This window comes from Pantherophis guttatus, chromosome 2 (assembly GCF_059756535.1).
Source record: "Pantherophis guttatus breed Tessera chromosome 2, ASM5975653v1, whole genome shotgun sequence".
NCBI classification, from domain to species: Eukaryota; Metazoa; Chordata; class Lepidosauria; order Squamata; family Colubridae; genus Pantherophis; species Pantherophis guttatus.
The window spans coordinates 197,266,442-197,291,211 of record NC_142064.1 but is presented as its reverse complement, the minus strand read 5'-3'; the positions used below and the strand labels follow the sequence as shown (position 1 = coordinate 197,291,211).

General features: G+C 39.3%; 1 protein-coding gene across 1 annotated transcript in view; it reads left to right on the top strand.

The window, feature by feature from the left end:
• The window catches only part of PDGFRB (platelet derived growth factor receptor beta), a 95,789-nt gene that overhangs the window by 44,725 nt on the left and 26,294 nt on the right, over positions 1-24,770 (top strand). The window contains exons 3-12 of the mRNA XM_060688520.2: positions 410-685; positions 2,442-2,708; positions 4,046-4,188; positions 6,150-6,324; positions 8,372-8,564; positions 9,048-9,163; positions 12,051-12,177; positions 13,315-13,520; positions 14,088-14,182; positions 14,852-14,984. Coding sequence (XP_060544503.2) covers positions 410-685; positions 2,442-2,708; positions 4,046-4,188; positions 6,150-6,324; positions 8,372-8,564; positions 9,048-9,163; positions 12,051-12,177; positions 13,315-13,520; positions 14,088-14,182; positions 14,852-14,984 — 1,731 coding nt within the window. The remainder of the gene's footprint in view (positions 1-409; positions 686-2,441; positions 2,709-4,045; positions 4,189-6,149; positions 6,325-8,371; positions 8,565-9,047; positions 9,164-12,050; positions 12,178-13,314; positions 13,521-14,087; positions 14,183-14,851; positions 14,985-24,770) is intronic.

The following is a 24,770-nucleotide window of genomic DNA, read 5'->3' as shown; positions in this document are numbered from 1 at the left end:
GGTCAGAATATGCCATGTTCTAGGAAGGAAAAAAAATCCTTATTACACTGGAGTTTTCCAGTTGTTCTGTACACAATGCCTGAATTATACTCACATCATGCAATTACTCATAATTTATTGTTCTGCCTGAGACCAATCTCAGGCTCTTCCTAGAAGGAAAAGGCATTAGATGAAAACAAGACCCTTTCATTCATGGCAATGAATTCGTTTTTAATCAAATATCTTGACTGGCTGGCCTCTAGCCCCTGCCTCCAAATGGAAAATGATTTTGCTTTTCAAGCAGTTCAAATGTTTAGATTTTACAGTTGCTTTGTTTTTATCCCTGTCCTTACATTCATCTCTGTACATTCTTCCGCTATCCTTTATGTTCTGTCTCTTGCTCATTTGATTTCCAAATGGTTTCTTAAAGGTGTGAAAGAAATCAGCTCCCTGGAAATTACTCCCAGTGCCCACGAAGTTGTCCTCAATCTCTACACTGATTTTACCCTGAAATGTTCAGGCAATGACGAGGTTAACTGGGAAACAGACAACAAGCATACCAAATTAGACACTGTGCTGGAGAAAAGGGGCACCATTTTTACCAACACCCTCACGTTAAGGAACTTGACTGGTTTGAACACAGGTGAATATTTCTGTACCAGCAATCAACCCCTGGATGGAAAGGCCATCTACATTTTTGTGCCAGGTAATGGCGATTGCACAACTTTGATACTTCTAATCCTGTAATTTATGCTTCATGTATATGCAGGTATTTGGTTCTGTGGAATGAACAGAAAGTTCAGAAGAAGAAAAAACAATGATTCTCTGTTCTAGATGCAAACATGGCTTATTTCCAGATAACTCAGTCAAATTTACATATTTTCCAGGCCACACTACTTTTCCTAGAATATTAATGATACAGTATTTGCTTCTTCCTACTATCATCTCTACCTGCTGGGGAGGACCTTCAAAAGTTGAAGTAGGATGTCTAGATGTAAATATCCTTTTTTGTTTTTCATATACTGTATACCAGTGATGGCTAACCTTTTTGCCATTGGGGGCCAGGAGTGGGTGGGTGGGTTGTATTGCGTGCGCATGTCCACACCCATAATTCTATGTGCCCTGCCCCCATGCATGTGCATACGCCCACCCACCCCCGTTCCCTCCGCACCTAGCACATGACGGCATGGTAGGCCCAGTTTATTGCTCTCACCAGCCTCCAGAGCCTTTCTAGGAGTCTGGAGAAGGCGAAAACAGCCTCCCCCATCCCCTCCAGAGACCCTCTGGAGGCCGGAAATGGCCCGTTTGTCTACTTCCGGTGGGACTGGAAGACCCATTTTTTGCTGTTCCCAACCTCCAGAGCCTTTCTAGGAGTCGTGTAGGGTTAGCAAATGGGCCATTTCCAGCTTCTGGAGGACTCTGGGGAGGAGTCCGTTTTTGCCCTCCCCAGGCTCCTAGAAAGGCTCTGGAGGCTGGGGACAGCAAAAAACAGGCCTTCAGGTCCCACCGGAAGTTGGCAAATGGGCCGTTTCCGTCTCCGGGGGGGGAGGCTGTTTTCGCCCACCCCAGACTCCTAGAAAGCCTCCTGGAGGCTGGGAAGAGAGAAAAACAGGCCTTCCCCACCCCCCGAGGTTCTCTGGAGGCAGGAAACAGCCTGTTTCCCTACTTCTGGTTGGCCCAGAAGGCCCGAAAATCAGCTGGCAGAGCTGAGCTCGCATGCCCACCAATATGGCTACGCATGCCATAGGTTCGCCATCAAAGCTGTATACCTTAAGATCTACCTACTTTTGAGCTTTGGCTATGGCCACCAATGTAATGCAGAACCTAACAAATTTTGTCTATGAGAATAAAGACTTTGAAATGGAGGCAAAAATCCTGTTCCTCCTTTAAACCGATCTATGCTATCAATACAGGATTAATACACAGGGTTTTTTCTTTGAGATAAATTCCTCTGCTGCCTCCATATATAAAAGTTACAACCTTGCGGCCTATTTAAAACCAATACCTATCATACCAGCTGTGGAGATGTACATATATATGCACTCATACATTTATACACATGCTAAACCCCAATACACACACACATCTATTATACTGTGGAACAGTGTAATAGAGAAGAACCAAGCCACATCCCTCTGCAGAGAAAACATCATCATTGCCTTTCTCCTCCACATTCCATATTGAGCTGCTCTGGTCATAAGTGTATTCCTTGTTGCATCTAGGACAGAGGTCTCCAATCTTGGCAACTTTAAGACTTATGGACTTCAACTCCCAGAATTCCTCAGCCAGCTTTGCTGGCTGAGGAATTCTGGGACTTGAAGTCTACAAGTCTTAAAGTTGCCAAGGTTGGAGAAACCTGATTTAGGAGGCTGTTTGAGGTAACCAATCTATCTTCAGTCTTTGTGATTTAGATACCTCCCTAGTCGATGACAAAACCAGCTTCTTTCCATTCTTCTTCATAGATCTCTCCATGCCTTTCCTACCAAGCACCCAGGAAGACACCTTTGTGTTCAGCACAGGCTTTGTGGAAGTCATTATTCCTTGCCGTGTGACAAACCCCAATGCCACGGTCTCTCTTCATGAAAAGAGGGTTAATGATCCAGTCCCTGGAATGTATTTTCCACAGCAAGGCTTTAAAGGACAGTTTGAAGACAAAGCCTATATCTGCAAGGCAACGATAGAAGATGAAGAGTTTGAGTCTGAAACATTCTATGTCTACAATATCGAAGGTGAATCTTGGCTCAATGTTTACACGTTTTCACTATTATAGGTTTAGCCAGTGTGTGGAGCAGAAAGGATCCTCTGAATGAAAACAAGACATCATCCTAGATAGAGGTGCATTAGGAATAGCACTTAGACTTATATACTGCTTCACAGTGCTTTACAGCCCTCTCTAAGCAGTTTACAGAGCCAGTATATTGCCCCCAACAATCTGGGTCCTCATTTTACTGACCTTGGAAGAATGGAAGGCTGAGTCAACCTTGAGCCAATCAGAATCGAACTGCTGGCAGTCAGCAGAATTGGCCTGCAATATTGCATTCTAATCACTGCGCCACCCAGCAATGGGAACGCCACACAGAAGAGAAGCCCTATTTTAAAAAAAAAAAAGCTTGTGCTCATCTGAAAAAGACAAAAGAGCGGATTCTGCTCATTGCTTCCTGGCATCATTCTGGTGGGTGGAATTGATAAATCTTGTATATCTGCTTTACTAAAAATCTTGAGCAAGCTTTGCAAAGAGATCCATCTTGTATTTCCTTTGGGGAAAAATACCTCTGTTTTCAGTGAGAGCACATTCATTAAACAACTGAGAAGTGAACAGGTTGTAGCGGAAACTACATCATTAGTTGCCAAAATAATGGGCTACTCTTTGGCACTTGAGCAGGGCTGATATGTCTGTTATAGTAGGCTGATCTGTTTGATCTGAGCTATAATATTTAAGTTGCTTTGCATATAGGGCATTTGTCTGATTATTATAATGTGAATTTATCTTTCTGACTATCTTTCAGCCTGAAGTTGAGGGAATGGTCATGTCAGGTCACCTTGTTGATTTGCCAGAGCAGAAACTTAATCAGATCTCCATTGTGATTAAGTTCAATGATAGGCCAAGGCCTTTGCCCTGTTCTCCACAAGATTTTAAGAATTTTAGGCTCTAATAGAAGAGAACGTATCTACCTCAGGGTTGAACTATGGAGTCCTTGGTGCTCTCTGAGCTTTGTTGTTTGCTTGCAGACATTTTATTACCCAGCTAAGTAACATCATCAGCCTGAGGGTGTTACCTAGTTGAGTAATGAAACATCTGCAAGCAAACAAACCCAGAGAGCATCAAGAACTCCACTTTAGGGGCTCTTGTTGTAGTTCCATACTGGGCTAATTATTATTCACTGTTAATATCTTATGCTTTATTAATATTGAAGTTTTCAAATTGTCCATGCAGTGAAACCCACAGAAAACAATTTTCTCACTCTGAGACAGCAGCATATTGATTGAGCTTGCTGCAATTGTTTTTTTCATAGAAGTTGCTGTGAGCTAACTTTCTTCCCTATTCACTAGTTTTGTTCTTTTACAGTTTCTTCCACTCCTACATCCTTCATCAATGTTTCTATCAGTGCGGTGCAAACTATTTTGAAACAAGGTGAAAATATCATTGTGACATGTACCGTAAAGGGCATTGAGTTGATCAGTTATATCTGGAGTTATCCTGGACAGATGGTAAGCAAAGAGATATGGATCTTTGTGTGAATGTTTGCATTTGTGTCTGTGTTTTCTAATTCCCACAACACTATCTTATGCCCTAGGATATCAAACCATGTAATAGGGCTGTATTACTATTATTTATCCTTACCTTTCTAAATATCTTTCTAAATATATATCTTTCTACCTATTCCTTTAGCATCTTATGACTATCACTTTGTTGTTATGATTTGTGCTGGTTATTTTATTTAGTATCTTACGGCTATCATTGAGTGTTCTATCTTATGATTCATGACAATTGGATTATGATTGTGGTCATGATTTATCACCTGATGCTTGTATGTACACTGAGAGCTTATGCACCAGAGACAAATTCCTTGTGTGTCCAATCACACTTGGCCAATAAAGAATTCTATTCTAATCATAGGAAATAAAATAGACTCCGAGATATCTTCTCTAAAGAAGTATGCTTAGACATTACTGCAAAATGGCAATTAAATATTTGGTCCTCTAAGCAAAACAAAGACATTTCCTTTCTTAATTATTACAGAAATAACTACAGATGTTCTTTCCTAATGACAATAAAGCCAAAATGACAAAATGTGTATTGTGTATACTCTACCAAATCCATTTATGTTGGCCCCACCATAGGAAGAGCCTAATCAGTTGTTGGTGTTAATTATATTTATGCCCCTAAATAATGGTCAATTATACAGGAATAGTCCAATAAGTAGCTTGGCCTCAGCTATGTAAGTATTTACTATATCTGCCATTGTGAACATTTTGAATTGGCTTCAGAAAACAGCTAGCAAGAAGTGAAGCTATTTCAACAGGTGAGTTATTATGGACAACCAGAATGCTTCTGCATTCTGACCAACAACAATTTCTGGATGCACTTTCAAGCACTGGCTAAACAACAGCTTTACAATTCACCAACCTTGAGATTATCACATGACTTGCCCAAACTAGGTCTTTCTCCTTTAGGTAGGAGTGAACCTGGATTATCGGCAATCTCTGATAAAAGGCCCTCCCTGTCATTGAAGCTATGTGACTGTCCAGCATGAGTGCTAGATCCAAGAGAGCCCCCATATCTTTAAAGGAGAATGCTTTAAGGCAGGGTTGTCAAACTCAAGGCCCGTGGGCTGGCCCTCGCCCTTGGGGTGCTTAGATCTGGCCCACAGGGCCTCCCTGGAAACAGCAAACCCACCCGGGGTTCCTCTGCCAGTGAAAAGGAGCATGTTTTCGCTGGCAGAATGCTTGGGCCACCACAGGCACCCTCAACACGAGTGACGTCAAGCTGGTCAGCCCCCACGCCCGGCCACACACCCCTGCCTGCCAGAAGTCAAACACAACCCTGATGAGGCCCCTCAATGAAATCAAGTTTGACACCCCTGCTTTAAGGCATATCTTCCAAATCCTAAAGCTCAGTTCCAGAAATCAGCAGCATCTTTCTCAGTATTTAATTTAGCTCTGTCATTCTGCAAATTATTTTGCAATTCAGAGACTTTTTTTCCCTTCACTTCTCTTCTGTGTATCTGAGATTATTGATATGACAAAGCAGTATTCCACCGATATTTTCTGCTGCAACTCATGTTTGTTTTTAAAACTAACATGGAAGCTGAGAAAGATGTGCATTTTATCATCCAGAGTAGCAGATTTATATTTTTATTCCTATCAAATATCCTCATTGAAGAAGTGTTCTACAAAAGAGAATTAGCCTCCTGCTTCTTGAGGAGAGAAAAGGTATACTGCAACTTTTATCATATATAGTTCAGGTTTGCTATTGGTATGTTTTCTCCTGAAATCTTACGTGTCACACGTGCCATCGGACACTCTACTAACAAGAGAGGAACAATTGTCATATTTTCACAGTAAAGAAAATACATTAAATGAAAGCATTTCATCATTTGAGACAGCATATGGTTATGTTCCTTGTTGTTTGAGCTTTGGAAACTCAGTATTACTTCCTCTTTTTACAGGTAGGCAAGGAAGTAGAACCCGTGACACATATCGTTCCAGGAGTCAAACATCATACTAATTCCATCCTAACCATTCCAAATGCAGACTTTGATGATCAAGGTCTATATGTATGTGAGACCACGGATACATATTTTGGACAAAAAGAAGAAAAAAGTATCTTTATCAGAGTGATTGGTATGTTGGGCGAAATCTTTTTCTTTGTCACCAGGTTGATACTCTTCCTGAAATAACTTTTACGCCTTTAGGCATTTCAGTAGTATACATAGTGCTGATTTTCATAGGCAACATTGGAAAACAAATCCCTTTTAATTCATTTCAATTGAAAAATAATAATACAGGTAGTCCCCTACTTACAACAGTTCATTTAGTGACCGTTCATACTTACAACGGCACTGAAAAAAGTGATTTATGACCACTTTTCACACAGTGAAAGTTGGTAGGTTGCCTCCAGTTCACACTGGTTCTATAGAACCGGTAGTAAAACCGGCAGGAGGCTCCGCCCACCGACCCCGATGTCATCAAAATGCATGCGCGCGCGGCCCCGTTGCGAACTGGTAGTAAAGGTAAGTAGAACTCACCCCTGACTTACAACCTTTGCAGCATCCCCATGGTCACATGATCAAAACTCAGATGCTTGGCAATTGGTTCATATTTATGACAGTTGCAGTGTCCTAGGGTCATGTGGTCCGCTTTTGCAACCTTCCATCAAGCAAAGTCAATGGGGAAGCCAGACTCACTTAACAGACTAACTTAACAATTGCAGTGATTCACTTAACAAAAGTGGCAAGAAAAGTCATAAAAAGGGGCAAAATTCACTTAACAAATGTTTCACTTAGCAACATAAATTTCGGGCTCAACTGTGGTCATAAGTCGAGAACTACCTGTAATGTGTAAATCAGTTTACTAGTATCATTTTATTTTGTTTAAGAAATGCACATTTGTCATAAGACTCTAAACAAAACTACAAGGCATCTCTTATATTTTGCTCAAGATGTCAACTTTTTTTCCCCAGGAAAAAACATAGATTGCCTAAGTGGCACAGGAGGTTTTTTTTATTATTATTAAACTGGAATTGTGTTCCAGACTCTGGTTTCTTTCACAAAACCTTATGTGATAGATATGCCAAATTTCAGCTCAAATTGCTCACAAAAATAGCAAAGCAGTATTTTCTTTATTAGTTGCCTGATAGTTTTGTTCATTCAGAAACAGAGAAATATTTGCTTGCAAAGTTTCTCAAAATAACGCTTCATGTTAAAGGGGAACTAAAGAAAATCAAGGAATTCCTAGGCAAAATTGCCTAACGTTTTGATGCATTTTGGTTATTTCCATAGAGAGGAACTTCTGTTTCAAAACAGTTGCTCTCTCTCTCTCTCTGAAAAAAGCAAGCCACCAAAAATAAAAACAACCTATTTTGCAGATCCGCCTGTCCCCTGCTAAAGAGCAAGGGATTTTTTTTTCTAGCCTCCAAGAAAGAAAACAGATATTCCAGGTTTTCTAATACAACTCACCTTGGACCAATCCAACACTGTAAGGAGGAGGTAACAAAAAGGATTCTCAAACTTTCTGTGCTTTATACCTCATTAAAAAAAAGAAGGTAGTGTGACAGTACACTACAAAGCAGGGGTGAAATTCAAAATTTTTCCCTAACGGTTCTGTGGGCGTAGCTTGGTGGGAGTGGCAGTGGAAGGATATTGCAAAATCTCCATTCCCATCCCACTCTGGGGCCAGTCAGAGGTGGTATTTGCTGGTTTCCAAACTAATCAAAATTTCAGCTACCGGTTCTTCAGAACCTGTTAGAACCTGCTGGATTTCACCTCTGCTACAAAGCAGTGATAAGTGATTTCTGTTCTGTGATCAGTTAAAATAAAATTTTAAAAAGAATCCTCTAACATTTATAGCATTAAGTTAACTAGTAATGCTATTCACTGAACCATGACCTTTCTTCACACAAGTTGGCACTTTATTTTTTTCATTTTTTAAAAAAGCTTAATTGCAGAAAGGCTAAGTCCAGGTTACAGTGTTTATAAATTAGAATAGTAATGTTAAGATTCAAGTTGAAGTTCTTTCTTTAAAACACATAGTTTTATGCTGCTTATTAAAATAGTCAATTTGTGCTAAAACAGAGAACCAATTAACTATCCTCATCATTAACTCACATTGTGAAACAAAAAAATTAATATAGGTCCATTTGTGTCTTTTCGATTTACCCTTTCTGATCTAGAGCGTGGCTTTGTGACTTTTCACACTGTTCTGAATGAGACCGTATTTGCAGAACTCCACAAAAGTCACACCTTTTTGATACAGATCGAAGCCTATCCAACTCCAACCATCATCTGGTTTCAGAATAACAAGCCCCTGACTTCTGAGAGCAACAGTGATTTTGCTATCAACAGCAGGAATTTGTCAGAAACCAGGTAAACTGTTTCATCTCAATATTTTAGTATATGCAGCGTTAAGCCATCTATTATTTTTAATTGATATATTGTATACATCATAGATGGGGATCTATCCTCCCTTTATTAAGAAAAATCTTCTATCACTAATGGATTTTATAAAACTTTGCACCCATTTGGAAAAAGTTGATAATAGTAATAATATAAAGATAAGGGAAATGTTTTTTGTTTCCCTTTCTCTGTAAGAATTAGTCCAATATAAATCAAGCATCCAGGAACTTATATTTCCTAAATCAGAAATCCGAATGGGATGGCACACTATATTTAAGTTAGTTCTCATTTAATACATGATGGCAATTCTAGTTTATCAAATATCACAATTCATTTTAATTTAACTGAGTTTCTCTCTTTGAGTGAAAATTTTCCCCCTTGAAAAGTATCATAATTTGTGCTTCCATATAAGCTCCGCTATCTCGACTGTTGTAAGATTCTTTTTTTCTCCAGGTATCAAACTACTCTGACCCTCGTAAGGGTAAAAGCAAGTGAGGGAGGTTTGTACACTGTCCGAGCATTTCACGAAGATGACTCAAAAGAGCTCTTCTTTCATTTGCAGATTAATGGTGAGCACACCTCCTTGCAATCACTCAGTTTTATTTACAGCCAAAATAACCTCTTTGCAAAGATTATACTTTATTAAATGTATCTTTATTTTAAGTCATATTTTAAATATCCAGGACAGGGCAATTAGTTTTCACTTAACTATACCAAGAGTAGGGTGAATCACCATGGGGGGGGGGGTGCTATAACAGTTATAACGTGAGGACCTGGTCATAAGTAGGGGTTTTTTTGAGTGGGGGAGGAGTCTGCTGTAACTTTGACCAGTCGCTAAATGAGTAGTCAAGGATTACATGTATATCACACGGACTCTCATAAGACTTTTGGGAACGCGAAATGTCATGAGATTTCTTGCAAAAAGAAAAAATATAACTTTCTTCCAGAGCCAATTTTAGCACAGGATAGTCTTGGCTATCCAAAGAGAATATGTTTCCTCTTGAGCAAGGATAGTGATGGGGGAGAAAAACCACTTGCGGCTTCCTAGGCTAGCCACACCCCTGCCTGGAACCTCTGTTCAAGAACTGTAGCTATTGGCTATCACTTGTCAATGTCAACGAGAGTACCCAAAGACAGTCCACTGGCAGAAACTGGCAGAATGAAGAATAGACGTGTGTAGGGGTCTCTGATTGAGAACATGATCCTATTTCTGGCCAATGCCATCTGGAGAATCAAAGAAATTGACTGTCCTCTTTTGTTGTGGTCTTTTCAGAACCTGGAAAAGAGGAGGGCAGTTTGGAAAATGAAGCAAGCTGTGAATGTCCGCATATCCCTCCTTTATCAGCTACAGCTGAACATTAGCACGCAGTAGGGTGTCCCTGGTACACTTGCAGTTCCTTCATGCAGCTAATCAAAGGATGAGGGGAATCTTATTAAAACAAGGAGATTGAGAGGCTCCTGTCATCAGTCATGCTTTCCAAATATATTCTTATTCTCTCCTGCTTGTTCAATAAAAGCCTTGCTTCCATCAAGCGGTTGTTTGGATGATTGCAGTCTAAACAGGGAGACGTGGAGTTGGGTTCAAAGGCAAGGCAGGCAGAAAATTGCAAAATCTGTATAATGGGATTTGTAAGAGAAGAATTTAGCATTGCACGATTTCCCCTTTTTAGCCAAAATGTAAACATAAATAGGAAAAATTGGAGTATTGGAGAAATGATAATAGGAAGGCCGTCTTAAAGTATCACGGCAGGAAGTAAAGGGGACATGGATTAGAAAGTAGGCCTTCTCTTGCATAACCTCCAAATTGCAGAACATTCTGTCTGTAGAGCCTGGCTCACATTGTTTCACTGCTCAAAAAGATGCTAAAACCTTTTATTTAATATGGAAAATTATGATGTCTAAGATATATTTATGGGCCATAGTGTATTCTTTATTGCTTTTTGTTTTAATATTCCTTTTATTTTTATTGTTCTAAAATCCCAGAATCTTTGGATTGAGTGTCTTTTTTTTTTTTCTTTCTGGGGAAGAATGGTGGCTAATAAATAAATGGGTCATTTTATCATCTAATGCAATTTTCATTTGACGCTGTTCTCAAGGGCTTCTTATGCCTCTCGAGCAAAAAGCGTCTTCCTTTCCTAAAGCTGTCACTTTTTAGTGGGTCTTGAAATTGTCCCATTAAGGAGTAAAACAGTTTTCCATTCTTCCTTCCAAGTGCGTTGTGTGGTTGTTACTCCAGACTTTCCTTTGTCATGTGTTACTGTCCATGTCCAGCTCCCTGGCTCAAAGTTAGTAAAAGCTATCAGAAACTCAACACTGCATGTCAAGAATTTTAATGCAGGGGCATCTGTGGGGGATGAAGCAATGGGAATTTTATTTAATTTTTAAAGTAAAATTGGCAGCCACAACACTGCAGTTGAAACGGCACCATTTTTTTTATGAGAGTCACATGCGCAACACTACTAAATGGGCTTCAATTTAAATGTCATCTTGACATTTAATTATTAGGATAATGCTGCTTTGATGAGCTAAATTGCTCTCTGTCAACAGGAAGTGGAGATCCTTAGTTTATCTATGATCATTTGATTAATTAAAGGATTTAATTATTTTTTTCTGGATTTCCCACAGTTTAACAATTACTTATCCTTCTACTTCTTAGCCAAAGTGATTGTGATTATAGTCAATTCATATTCACCTAAACGGTTCTGGTTAGATTCATACAACATGCTAATCTGAAGCCTAAAAGCTACATTATGGCGTAGAATATTGTGTAAACCCAATCGTTATTACTCAAAAACCATGGTTTATGATTCAGCATACCTAGCCAATTGTTGTTTATGCAATAATTCTTAAGAAAAATCACACCTTGGCATGTTATCTTAGTGGGTATTTGCAGTGGTTCACATGAATGAAAATCGTATGGCACCTTCAGTCTGCCATTTTTGTGTGTGTAGAATGGTGGAAATTTTCTCCCATTGCTGTGCATGCATTAAAGTGTGTCTTCAATGCAGGACCACTGTGTGCATAACAACAAGTCTGGCTATTAGGTAATAATGTTGCCGTGTTTTCTGTGATTTAATGTGATCATTAATTTACTGACAGGCTCTGTAACTATAATGCATTATTTATTTGCAATCTTCCAAGTAGCAATATTGCTCAATAACTAGTGGTAACTGTGTATGTCACCAGAACTTTAGGGGATTTCCAAATAAAATTAATTCCAGAGATGCATGGCTATGAAACTAAAACCACTCAGTTTAAAAAATTCTAAAAAAATAGAGTATAGGATAAATGGAATATCAGTTGAGCAAGATATAGCAGTGAATTTAAACATCTGACTCTCAGAAAGTATCCTTTGTACTGTATTGTTCATTTTTCAGGAAGCTTTCCCTTGCAAAAACTGTATACCCCTATCACCAATTATTTGTTATCTCATATTCTTTTCTCCAATATAACCAGTCCCAGCTACAGTGACTGAGCTGAGAGACAGTAGCAACAAAACAAATGGTGAGCAAACCGTGATTTGTACTACAGAAGGAATGCCCCAACCAGAGGTTACCTGGTATACCTGTAATAATGACAAATGGTAAGGAGAACATTTGCACCAAACATATTGAGTGCTTTTGCATTTAAAGTTCTGGGTGGGGAGAGCAGCAGGAAAGAACTCACCATGGGATTTTGCTGCAGACCAGTCTTTTTATAATCTCATTATATAGTACATGAGGTAAATTCAGATCTTGCTGGTTAGAGCATGATTTGAATCTCACAAGAAGTAAAATAAGCATCAAAATGTCTCAGTGCATTCATAAGTGCATGCATGTCCAGCATTCCAAGCCCCCAATTCCAGCAGGTTATCCTCCGTTTCCCCCCCCACTCTGTTTTCATTTTTTTTAATTAACCATCAACTTTCCATGGTTACTGAGCATATTCAGCCCTGTTTTGGAATGGTTCTGTTATCCCATATATTTTTGAAGGGGGAGGTGGAAGAGGTGGATGTTCACTCCCACAAACCTTCCCTGATCATTCCTGTGGTGTCACAGTGGCTGTTTTTGGCCAAAATTATTGGCCATTATGCTTTTTCCATAAGTACTCTGAGAGAACTGCAGAATAATTATAAGAGTAATAGCTGCTGCTCTTTGGCTTCCCAAAAGATGCCTTGGTGGTTACCGTTCTCCGTTGCTACCCCTGCTTTATATGCATGATCCAATATCTTTTTCCTAAGGCCTCAGTTCTGATGACCTTTCCTCATAGGATATTCCTGAATTCTTAAACATTTTGCCCCTTTCTGCACATGCAATATATTTTTTGAAATGTGGTGACTGTAGAAGTATATTTCAAGTATGGACACACTTAAGACTTTTCTTTTTATTGAAGTTTTGTTCTGTCTTTCTTCCATCATGGATACCAAGGAAACATCCAAAGAGTTCCCAAGTGCTCTCCTGTCCAACACTGCCCAGGCTACAGACCTTTTTACTTGTAGGAAGGTGGCTGAAATATATGTTTGCATGCCCTGCTCTGGGTTGAACACTTCACTCTATAGTAGGACAGTTTGAGAAGCTAAGCATGGAGCTCCTGAATGTACAGAACCTACTTCTGGGAAAACTTTTAGTGGGACTAACCTTTAGATGCAGAGACAGAGGAATATGGTACTGTAGAGATGTAACATATTGCTCAGTATAATGGAGATAGTGGTTAAACTCTCTTTGCTTGCTTTCCAAAACAGGTGTGCGGGAGCAACTACTAAGATCCTGGGAAACACCTCAGAAGAAATGAATCTGCAAACAAATTTCACTTATGAAGATGACCGAAAAATATATGTTGTGACAAGCAAGCTCCACTTTCACAGAGTAGATGAGCCTATCTTTATCCAATGTGCAGCTCAAAATCTCCTTGGTGCACACACTCAGCAAATCACACTGGTTCCATACAGTGAGTCCTGCAATATCCATCTTATTATTTTTTGACACACATGTAGATAAGTAATAGTGTTATTTCACTGGCGTGGGCAGAAGTGGTTTTGTGTTCCCTAGCTGTGCTGTACATCGGTGATAACTATGGGTAATTTCCAGTTTAGTTTGCACCCAGCATCATCCCAGTTAGTCCCGATATTCAGATCACATCAAGCACATATGCCACTCAGCTTAGCTAGCAAAAATATAGCTTAACGCTATTTAATAAACATCAGTAAGTGTCAAAACATTTAACTAGCAAAAACATGAAAAAGGCAGGCAGAAGCAGGGAAAGAGAAATATATGAACAACAGGCAATTTTTTTTTACATTATCTATCTATCAAAAAGCACAAAAGTTTTCAAAATTACTAGCAACAATACTATGGGTAATTAGCATGGACAGACTAAAAAGGAATATGGTAACCTTGTTATTTTAAGTCTCTTTATAAACCTTGCAGGTGAAAAATGGATTAAGAATCTAAATAAGTATATTGGGGCAGCATTGGTATAAGTAAATTTAGTAATTCTGTTTGTTTCTTGTTTTAGATCTACCTTTTAAAGTGATCGTTATTTCAGTAATCGTGGCTTTTGTGATTCTTATGGTTCTTTTCCTGGTGATCCTCATTTTCTTGTGGCGAAAAGTAAGAATCTGCTTTTAGCCCTTAGTGTCTCAGACTATTCAATTATCAGCTTTTAAATAATTATGCTGAATTTCAGAGAACAATTGGCTGAACAAACTCCTGAAGCCATAGGAATAATAGCTCTAACAATGATAGTTGATTTGCTTAACTTCAATTATTATGAACTGTGAGTCTACTATGTCAAGGTTCTGAGAATAATCTGAAATGCCAATCAGAGATTACAGTACTTACAAAATTCCCCATAATGTAGGACATATATATACTTGTCTATAGGAGATAGTATTAAAGTTCAAAAGTTTGTAAAATATTTTTTATTTTTATAGCATGGAAGCTAACAAAGCTAATGGAGCTGCTTTTAAATGACTGTTTTGGGGTCCCAGTGAATGAGTGGGATTAGTTACAGGCTGTTATCCTTATTCAAAGACGGGTTATTTCTGTGCAGAAACTTCTGCTGATGTTGTAATGTACCACTTGAATTACTTTAGCTCTCTTAAGGAAGGGAGGGAGGCAGCACTTGGAGAAAGGCCTTTGTACGTAAAGACAGACTATAGGTTTGGGTGTGCAATAATACCTTGTGCAAATTGCACAAGGAGGAGATCTCCAGAGGGAGCCTCTTCTTGCAGTGGAGTAGCCCTGCCATCTTCTAACTCTTTTGTTTCCTTCTACCAGAAGCCTCGATATGAAATTCGCTGGAAGGTGATTGAGTCCGTCAGCTCTGATGGGCATGAATATATCTACGTGGACCCTATGCAACTGCCTTATGATTCCAGCTGGGAGGTCCCAAGGGACAGGCTGGTTTTAGGTGAGAAGAGGAGAGCAGGATAAGAGAGACATTTAATACATAGAAGTTAGATGCCACTGTATGACAACAGATAGCATTCTTGCAATTAAAATTAGGGTTTTTTTTTAATGCAATTCTATGGGGAACAGAAAGATTTAATCTATAATGAAACCATTTTACTGATTCTTCTTTGTTAAATATGTAAATAGGGAGTGAAGCCTTGGACAAAGGTTTCACTCAGGTCCGCATCCCAGGTGAGAAAAGGCCGTAGTTTAAAATCATTGGTGCACATCAAGAAGCAAGAAAACAGAGCAACCTCAGTGGGCAGGCTGCCAGACAACTCCCTTTAAAAGAGGGAGCTGTTGAGGGACTTCCAGGGTGATGTCACAGTGGTGTGGTACTGAAAAAATGGCGTTCCATTCTTTCTGACCAATTTTTTGCATCTGGAGGCCGGTAGAGGCAAGGTCTGACCCTGGAGGGGTCAGCATCGTAGACGGGATACTCTAGGGATGATGGCGAGAAGAGCGATCCCCCGTTGTGGAAGGAGGAACCCCTTGAATTCAGTGTGAAAGAGACCTGTAATGGTCGGGTCCGGAGGCATGACAGTCTGACTGAATGGTGGAGGAAGCAAAGAGTGAGAAGCAGCGAGAAGTATCAGTGGACAGTGACAGGACAAAGTGAGATACTGGGTTGCTTCTCTAAATCGGTGGAAGCTACAAGCTGATGGACAAGTGAGTCTCCAAAGTGGGAAGACTCTGGCGCCTTGGTGGTGGGAGTGAAGTACTGAGAAGACGGTAAAAAGAGGAGGGTGTGTGAGCTGACGATCTGAATGAGAACTGTGTTGGAAAATTGTATTAACCAGCGAAACTGAATTTGCGGCGATGGATGTCGAGTGATTAGAGATTGTGGATCATGGAAAGTGGATAAGAAAGGAATAAGCACAAAAGTATTTTTCAATACAGACTGAGATGTTAAGGCTTGGAGAGCAAAGAGAAATGGCAGTGACTGTGCATATTAGAGGGAAGCTGACATTTTGGATCTGGAAAGCGGAGGACGGAGGAGTTTTAGACGGAACAGCAAGACTTAGAAGAACTCTTTTGAAACTGGTGAAGGACTTTGGATTGCATATATCAGATACCAGCCATGTATATTTACTATTTATTACTTATTACTGTGTATATTTATATTTAGTATATATTATTTAAATTATTGATGGTAACGTTTATATAACTAATACGAACTAGTAGTTATATATATATATAAGTTATATATATAACTAATATATATAAGCCTAATACGAATTTTATAATGGGTGTATGTTTGTTTTAATCTTTCTATATATTCGATTTTAAATTGTTTTAAACTTTGTAAATTTATATGTGTTTTAATATAGCTGTACACCGCCCTGAGTCCTCCGGGAGAAGGGCGGTATAGAAGTCCAATAAACATAAACATAAACAACTGCATAGAGGTATACATAGGTTTATATATTGGATATATTTATAAATAGATAAATTTATAAATTGATTAAGAGGTAATATTTGTCGGGTCTTGATATACAAAGCCTAGTTAATATTTTGGATATACAATTTTTATTTATTATATTTTATCTGCTTGGGTATTAGTAAATGAATTGAGATTGAAATTGATAACGGTATTGTTAATCAGAACTGTTGAACTATTAATTAAATAAGTAATTATTAACATTGGAAAATAACGGTTAAGTTATAGAGAGAATATTGATGTAGGATAAAGATCTATCTAATAATAGTAGATATATGATAAGTGAGCAAAGTAGAAGGAATTTTTACTAGAAAAAGGTTCTTTGAGAAAGTAAAGAATAGGCAATTTATGGTACTGTAGAAGAAGCTCTTTAAGAGTTTAAGCATGACAAGTACGGCAACGATCACTAAATCTGTGAAAAAAAATACACAGATGACAGCCTCCCCAGCAGGACAGAAATTAATAGGACATATGTTGGGAGGTGAAAAATCAGGTTCCTCATTAAGTTTACAGAGTATGCAGTCAACATTGAACATGATTCAAGAGGTGATCCTGAAAACGCAAAAGTCTATAGGTAAGAACCATGAGGAAATGAAGAAAGATAGGGGCGAAGTGAAAGAAGACACATGGAAATTAGACGATAGAATGGGGGAAATACAGGAGACAATTGCTAAAAATGAACAGAGAATAAAGTCAGTGGAGGCAAGAACAGAGCAAACAGAGAAGAAATTGGAAGAAATGGAAGAAAGACTGTTGGCAGCAAATCGAGATTTGGAAGAGGCAATAATACACCTTGAATTAGATAAGGACAAGGACGCAACGGGAGATAAAAGCAAGGAAAGGAACAAGGACTATTAACAAACAATAATATGGAAGAAATTAAATTAATCTCAATCAATATAAACGGTTTAAATTCTCCGGCTAAAAGAAAACAAGTACTTTCCAAACTCCAAAAACAAAATATGGACATTACATGTTTACAAGAAGTCCATATTAAAAGACAACAAGGTAACATTTTAGAAGCCCCCAAATTAGGGAAACTCTATTTGGCTCTTGCATTAAAAAAAAAAGAGAGAGGGGTGTAGCAGTATACATAAAGGATTGGCTACAACCGAGACAAATTACGCAGACGATGAAGGGAGAACACTATTAATTGAAATAATAAGACAAAAATGAACCCCATTGGCAGTTATCTATGCACTAAACACTAAACAAAGGGTATATTATCACAAACTGCATGGGAAAATAGTAGAATTAGAACTGGAAAATATTTGCTTATTAGATGATTTCAATGCGGTGGCAGATCCCAAAAAAGATTACACATCTGGGGGAAAAAAATAAAAGGAAGAAGAGAAAAACACTACCAACTACATTTTTGGATATGCTGCAAGAGCTGAATTTAAAGGATATTTGGAGAGAATTAAATCCACAAAAAAGACAGTATACCTTTTTCTCTAACCTACATGATTCATGGTCCAGGATAGACATGGTATGGATGGATTTGGAATTAAGTAAAAATATAGCGGAGGTAGAGATAACACCAAATACATAAGTGGACCATAATCCGCTAATTATGAAATGGAAGGGAAGAGTAAAAAAGAGAGGGAGGGGGACCATGAATTGGAGAGTGCTAAAAGGGGGACCAATCTCATACTTAATGTTAACTATAAAATATTTGTGACAATAATGGCCGAAAGGGCCAAAAAAATATTAAATGAAATTATTTATTCTGATCAAAATGGATTTTTGCCCAATAGACACATATAAGAAATAATACACAGATCATTATGAACACATTAGAATATTATGAGGCTCATCCTGAAAAGCAAGTGGCATTAATGTTTATAAACCAAAAGGCCTTTGATAATTTAAATTGAAACTTTCTTATTAATCAATTAAAAATTATGAATTTTGGGGGAAAAAATTACAGGAATGATTCGGTGAAAATAATAATAAATGGGGAAGCAATGGAGGATATTAGTATAACTAAAGGGGTAAAACAGGGATGTCCCAAATCCCCTCTTCTATTTATACTATCATTGGAAATACTACTGATACAAATTAGGCAAAACCAAACAATAAAAGGACTGAAAATCAAACAGGAAGAATACAAAGTACAAGCTTTTGCAGATGATCTGGCTTTCATTATAGAAGATCCTTTGGAGACGGGAACCATATTAGTGCAGGAAATTGAAGAATTCGGTAAAGTGACAGGGCTCAAAATAAATACAGAAAAAACTAAAATACTAACTAAGAATCTTACAAAAAGGCAAAATAAGGAATTGGAAGAGAAATTGGGGGCCAAATTGTTAAAAAAGTGAAGTATTTGGGAATTTGGTTGATGGCAAAATGTTCCTCGCTAAAAGAGGATAATTACGATAAATTAGTACAACAGATACAAAAAGATTTAGATAATTGGGCAAAATTACAAATATCGCTAATTGGCAGAATCGCCACAGTAAAAATGAATGTATTACCCAAATTGTTATATCTCTTCCAAACAATACCAATAAGACTAGGGAAAACCTTCTTTGAACAATTAAATAAAATAATAGGTAAATGTATTTGATATGGGGAAAAAAGCCTGAATAAAACTTAAACTTTTACAGGATTCTAGAAAAAAAAGGAGGTTTTGGCCTCCCTGATTGGCAATTATACTATCAAGCGGTGGCAGCGACGTGGCTTAAAGATTGAATCCAATTAAACAACAAAAGGGTATTAACGCTAGAGGGCCATGATCTCCAACTGGGATGGCACACATTCCTGTGGGAAGGGATAAACAAAACTCATACATACTTCCAGAGACATCTAGTGCGAAATGCTTAGATAAATATTTGGGATAAAATTAGGAAAAACAATTACATGAAAGTTCCAATTTGGAAATCAACAATGGAGGCAATAATTTATCCAAACATAATAGACAATAAATGTGGTGAGGTATTGGAATTATTGGATGAACAAGGAAATTTAAAGTCAGATCAGGATCTAAAAACAAGGAATAAAAATTGATTGGTGGCCGTATCTGCAAATTAGAACAAAGTATAAAAAAGATCGAGAACAATACAGCATCTATGGAGAACAATTGGAACTTGACAAAATATTATTAGGGACGGGAAAAAAGGATTACTAAAATATACAATTTCTTATTAAGATTTAAAATGGAAGAAGAAAATGTGAAGGAGCCGATAAGTTGGGCTAGAAATTTCAGACATAATATTGAATTAGACCATTGGGATAAATTATGGGAGAAAAACTATAAACTAACGATGTCAGCTGTGTCAGTGTTCCAGAAAAACCCCCACTCCAAGTAAAGACTCTGAAGCAAGAATTTTTCAAAGTTCTATTTACTAGAATAGGTAAACTGGTACTTCTGGGGAAACCCAAATCTGAGAGGTCCAGGTTTTCCCTCAGTAAATCAAAATCCCCAAAACCATCCCCTCACTCCTCAGTCAATCACATGCTCCAATCAACCACCATCCCATCTCGAGACATCACTCCGACCACTCCTTCTCCAGATGCAGGATCGCCCTGACCTTGACCAACAGAAAGAATACTATTATGTCTACAGACAACCCCTCTACTAAATCCCATACAGGAGAAGGTGGCAGCATGGAAGCTTCCGGCCTAATATGGCTTCCAAAGCTGACAAGCTGCTTATAAGGAGAACCTCTATAAAATGTTATATCAGTGGCATCTGCCACCAGCCAGATTGGACAAAATGTTCTTAAATCAATCACCTGAGTGCTGGAGATGTGGCTACAAGCAGGGAATGTTCTACCACATGTGGTGGACCTGCCCCAAGGCTAGAAAATATTGGTATAAGATAAGAAAATGGTTGGAAGAGATAATTGAACAGGGGATAGAATTGAAGCCAGAACAATTTCTTTTGGGTATTTTTGATGGGAAAATGGGTAAAAAACTACAGTACATAATGTTACATATATTAACGGCAAGCAGAATAGTCTTCGCACAGAATTGAAAACAGGCTGATACTCCTCCAGATCAAATGATTAATGAATGTTCAGAAATGGATAGACTGTCTATGGAAATGAAGGAAAGAGAAGAAACCGAGTACTACCAAATTTGAAATAGATAGTATACCTGGCTTGAGAATAAGCGTAAAACGTAAGGTATAAATTGTAAAAAATATAATATATAAAATCTACAAGAAAAATATAATATTGATGATAATATGACTGTGAGTAGGTATTATTATAATCTAAACAATGGTATAATATAGGATAGTGAGGTATAGAAATAAAACTTATGTAGATATGATTGTTACGAAGGATATTGTTACCGATATGGAAAAGCTGTAATGAGTGTAAATCTGTGTTTTGTGTTTTAAATGTTGGAAAATTTAATAAATATTATTTTTAAAAAAATAATAAAAGAGGGAGCTGTTGAACAACCAGGAAAGTTTTGCTGTACCGGCTTTAAAATAAAGAGTTGTAGTCACTGAGCTGAGTCCTGCCTCTTCATCCAACCCCAATTTTAACACTGGAGACAAAGGTGGGATATGAAGAGAACAAAAGACAAAGGAGTTGGACTGAGCCGGGCATCCACCTAGCATTGGCTATCATCACAGCAAGTTGTGACTCTGCATCAGCCTCCAAGATGACCATGCACGCCCCACCAGCTCCATTCAACCCAACGAAGGAAACTTGGAAAACATATATGCTCCGATTTAATTGCTTCCTGGAAGCAAATGATCTAGTGGGTCTGTCAGATAATAGGAAGAGAGTGCTTTTCCTAAGTTACTGCGGACCCGAAGTTCTCGATATGGCTCAAGCACTAGCAGAACCAGCCGATGTGCAGATGGTATCATGGACAACACTCCAGGAAATGCTCCGAGCATATTATGCACCTGTACTGGCAATGATGGTGAACAAACACGAATTTTACCACAGGAATCAAGAAGAAGGTAAGATGATTAACCAACATGTTGCTGCCCTACGAAAAATCGCAGCGTGTTACAAATTCAGCAATATAGAGGAAGTGATGGCAGATAGACTTGTTCTGAGATTGAGAGACATCAATCTACACTAGCGAAGCCTAATCTCATGTTTAAAACAGCGCTCAAGGAAGCAAGAGCAACTGAAGCCTCCAATAAGTCAGCACCGACAATCCAAAAAACATGGAATACACAGCCTCTGCAAGGAGCAGCTACCATGCATCAAGACAGCATTGAGCCCGAAGACTCAACAGATAAGGACAATGAAATCCATTACCTACGATTCAAAAGAAAGAAGGAAATCCCAGAACCAGGAGACAGATCACTGTTTTGTGCCTGATGTGGGGGCAATCATCCCAGAGCGGGCTGCTGATTCCAAGACACCAATTTCCAAAAGATGTAAGCGGAAGGGGCACATAACAAGGGTTTACCGTATCAACCAGCCTGCCTTGTACCGCCAGTGGCAGCCTGCAGGGCAGCCTACATCCCAAATGGGATTCTGAAAAGTGCAGTTTCCAGAGCCCAAGAGAAGAGAAAATTGAGTCGCAGAAGCAAGAGAAACACACCAAACAATCAATGGCATTCTAATGCACACCACTCAAAGAAGATCCATTTCACGATTCTCATTGAGGGGTCCCCCTGTGACATGGAAGTGGACATGGGGTCAAACATGACCATTGTGTCCTGGAAAACCATAAAGGCGGCGGTTCTGGAGCTGACAGAAACGATTAACGCCTCAGAAAATACTTTTAAAGGACTATCAAGGGAACCACATCCCTGTCATAGGGAATGGATCCTTCCAAGTCAAATTCAAAAATTTTTTCAGACCATTGCAACTGGTGGTGAATGACGACCTGCCAAGCCTGCTTGAGCTGGAGTGGTTCAACTCTCTGGGTTTAGGATCATCAATGCCATCAAGGAGCTGACAAAAGAATTCACAGACATCTTCAACATGAGTTTGGGCAAGTACATGCGGAAACCCATCTCTTTCAACTTAGACCCCAACCTCACCCCATCCGAATAAAACCTTGGAGGGTCCCTTTTGCTCTCCGGCCCAAAATAGACAGTTAATTAGACAAACGAATTGCCCAGGGGTTCTGGAGCCAGTTGATCATGCTAACTGGGAGATCCCAATTGTCACACCAATCAAACCAGATGGCTCAATCTGCATATGCATGGACTATAAATGCATGATCAATAAGGCATTACAACAGAATGCCTTCCCTGTGCCCATCGTTCACTTATTGCATTCTTTAGGGAAGGGCAAAACTTTTGCAAAACTAGATTTAGCCCAAGTCTATCAGCAGGTGCCGGTTGACAATGCCACTGCAGAAGTGCAAACTATTGTAACACATAGAGGGGCATTTAAATGTCGCTGGCTGCAATTTAGTGTAAGTGTGGCACCAGGACTCTTTCAAAGTATAAAGTATAGGGCATTCCGGGGGCGAAGATATCCTTGTGTCCTTGGACAACAAACAAGCGCTCATCCACCAACTAAAGAGAGTCCTGAGTCAGTTTCAAGAAGCCGGACTTAAAGTTAAAAAAGAAAAATTCCAGATAGTTGTGCCACAAGCTGAATTTCTGGGATATTTAATTGACGGTTTGGGAATACACCCAACCAAAAGCAAAGTCAAAGCCATACAGAAAGCCCCCACCCCAAAGAATCAGACAGAACTCCAGGTATTTCTAGGACTGTTAAACTTTTATAGTATTTTTCTGCCACAGAAGGCAACTGTAGCTGAGCTGCTACACCGATTGCTAGACAAGAAGGCGGAATGTACCTAGGGATGGAAAGAAGCCTCTGCCTTCTCTGCTGTTAAGAAACTATTGTCATCTGATATAATGAGACTCTGCCCCTCATCTTAACCTGCGATGCCTCCCCATTTGGCGTTGGGGCTATCATCAGCCACCAGATTCCAAATGGGACCAAGGCCCCAATTGCATTTTACTCAAAAAACACTATCAGCAATGGAACAAAACTACAGCCAACTGGACAAGGAGGCACTGGCTGTAGTGGCAGGGGTCAAGCAGTTCCATGAATACTTATATGGGAGGGACTTTGAAATAATTACAGATCACAAACCACTTCTTGGCAATCTCATGGGGGACCACCCCACACCAAACGTTTTATCCCCAAGAATGACGAGATGGACAATTTTCATGACAGCATATAATTAGCAGCTAATACACCAGCCAAGCAAAGACATTCATCACGCCGACGCCCTCAGCCACTGCCCACTCCCAGACTTTGTAGAGAATCCTGTCCCTGTTGCACCCATACTTCTCATTGAGGATTTTGCATCTGGCCATGTCACATCGGCCAAGATAGTGGGACATTCAGCAAAAGACAAAACTCTGTCACAAGTTCTGAATTGGGGGTGGAGGGGGTGGCCTGAGGGGCCAGTGGGGGATGATTTTAAACCATTCCTAGCATGACAACATGAATTGTCGGCCCAAAAGGGTTGCCTGTTGTGGGGGGATCAAGTGGTTGTACTCTATAAACTAAGGAAACAAGTGCTAGAGGCACTACACGTGGGGCATCCTGGCATTGTCAGAATGAAAGCACTAGCCAGGAGCTATGTTTGATGGCCAAATATGGATAGGAAGATAACAGAATGGGTCGCTACTTGTACTCCATGCCAGGAATCCAGACCAGCAGCACCCACAGCACCCACGAGGGAATGGGAAACCCCCACAGCACCCTGGTCATGAGTGCACATTGATTTCATGGGACCGGTCCAGGGTCAACATTTCTAATAGTTGTAGGCGCATATTCAAAATGGGTTGAGGTAATACTTATGACCACAACAATGGCTGAATCAGTCATCAAGGTATTACAGAGACTTCTTTTCACCCATGGACTATCAGGCGTCCTGGTCTCTAACAATGGGGCCCAATTCACAGCAAATCAATTTGAGATATTCCTAGCAGAGCATGGAATCCAACATGCCCTAGTCCATCTGTTGAGCAATGGTCAAGCAGAAAGAATGGTGTGGTCAACCAAAGAAGCACTAGCTAAAACGGGCCCTGGAGACTGGCAGGCTAAAATAGACAAGTTTCTCCTAGTATAGCACATAACACCTAGCGCCAGCACAAATCGGAGCCCAGCAGAATTACTAATGGGTCACAAACTAAGATCACAACCAGACAGACTACACCCCAATTACAATGCTGAGGTACCCACCGATTCGACCAGCCAGCACTGATCATTTAGCATAGGGGACTTAGTATATGCCCATAACTATGCCAGGAGTCCTTCCTGGGTCTCTGCCAAAATAATCATGATTATCAGTCCCCTCTCTTACCAAGTGGAGCTAGAAGAATGGAAAATATGGAGGAGACACATAGAT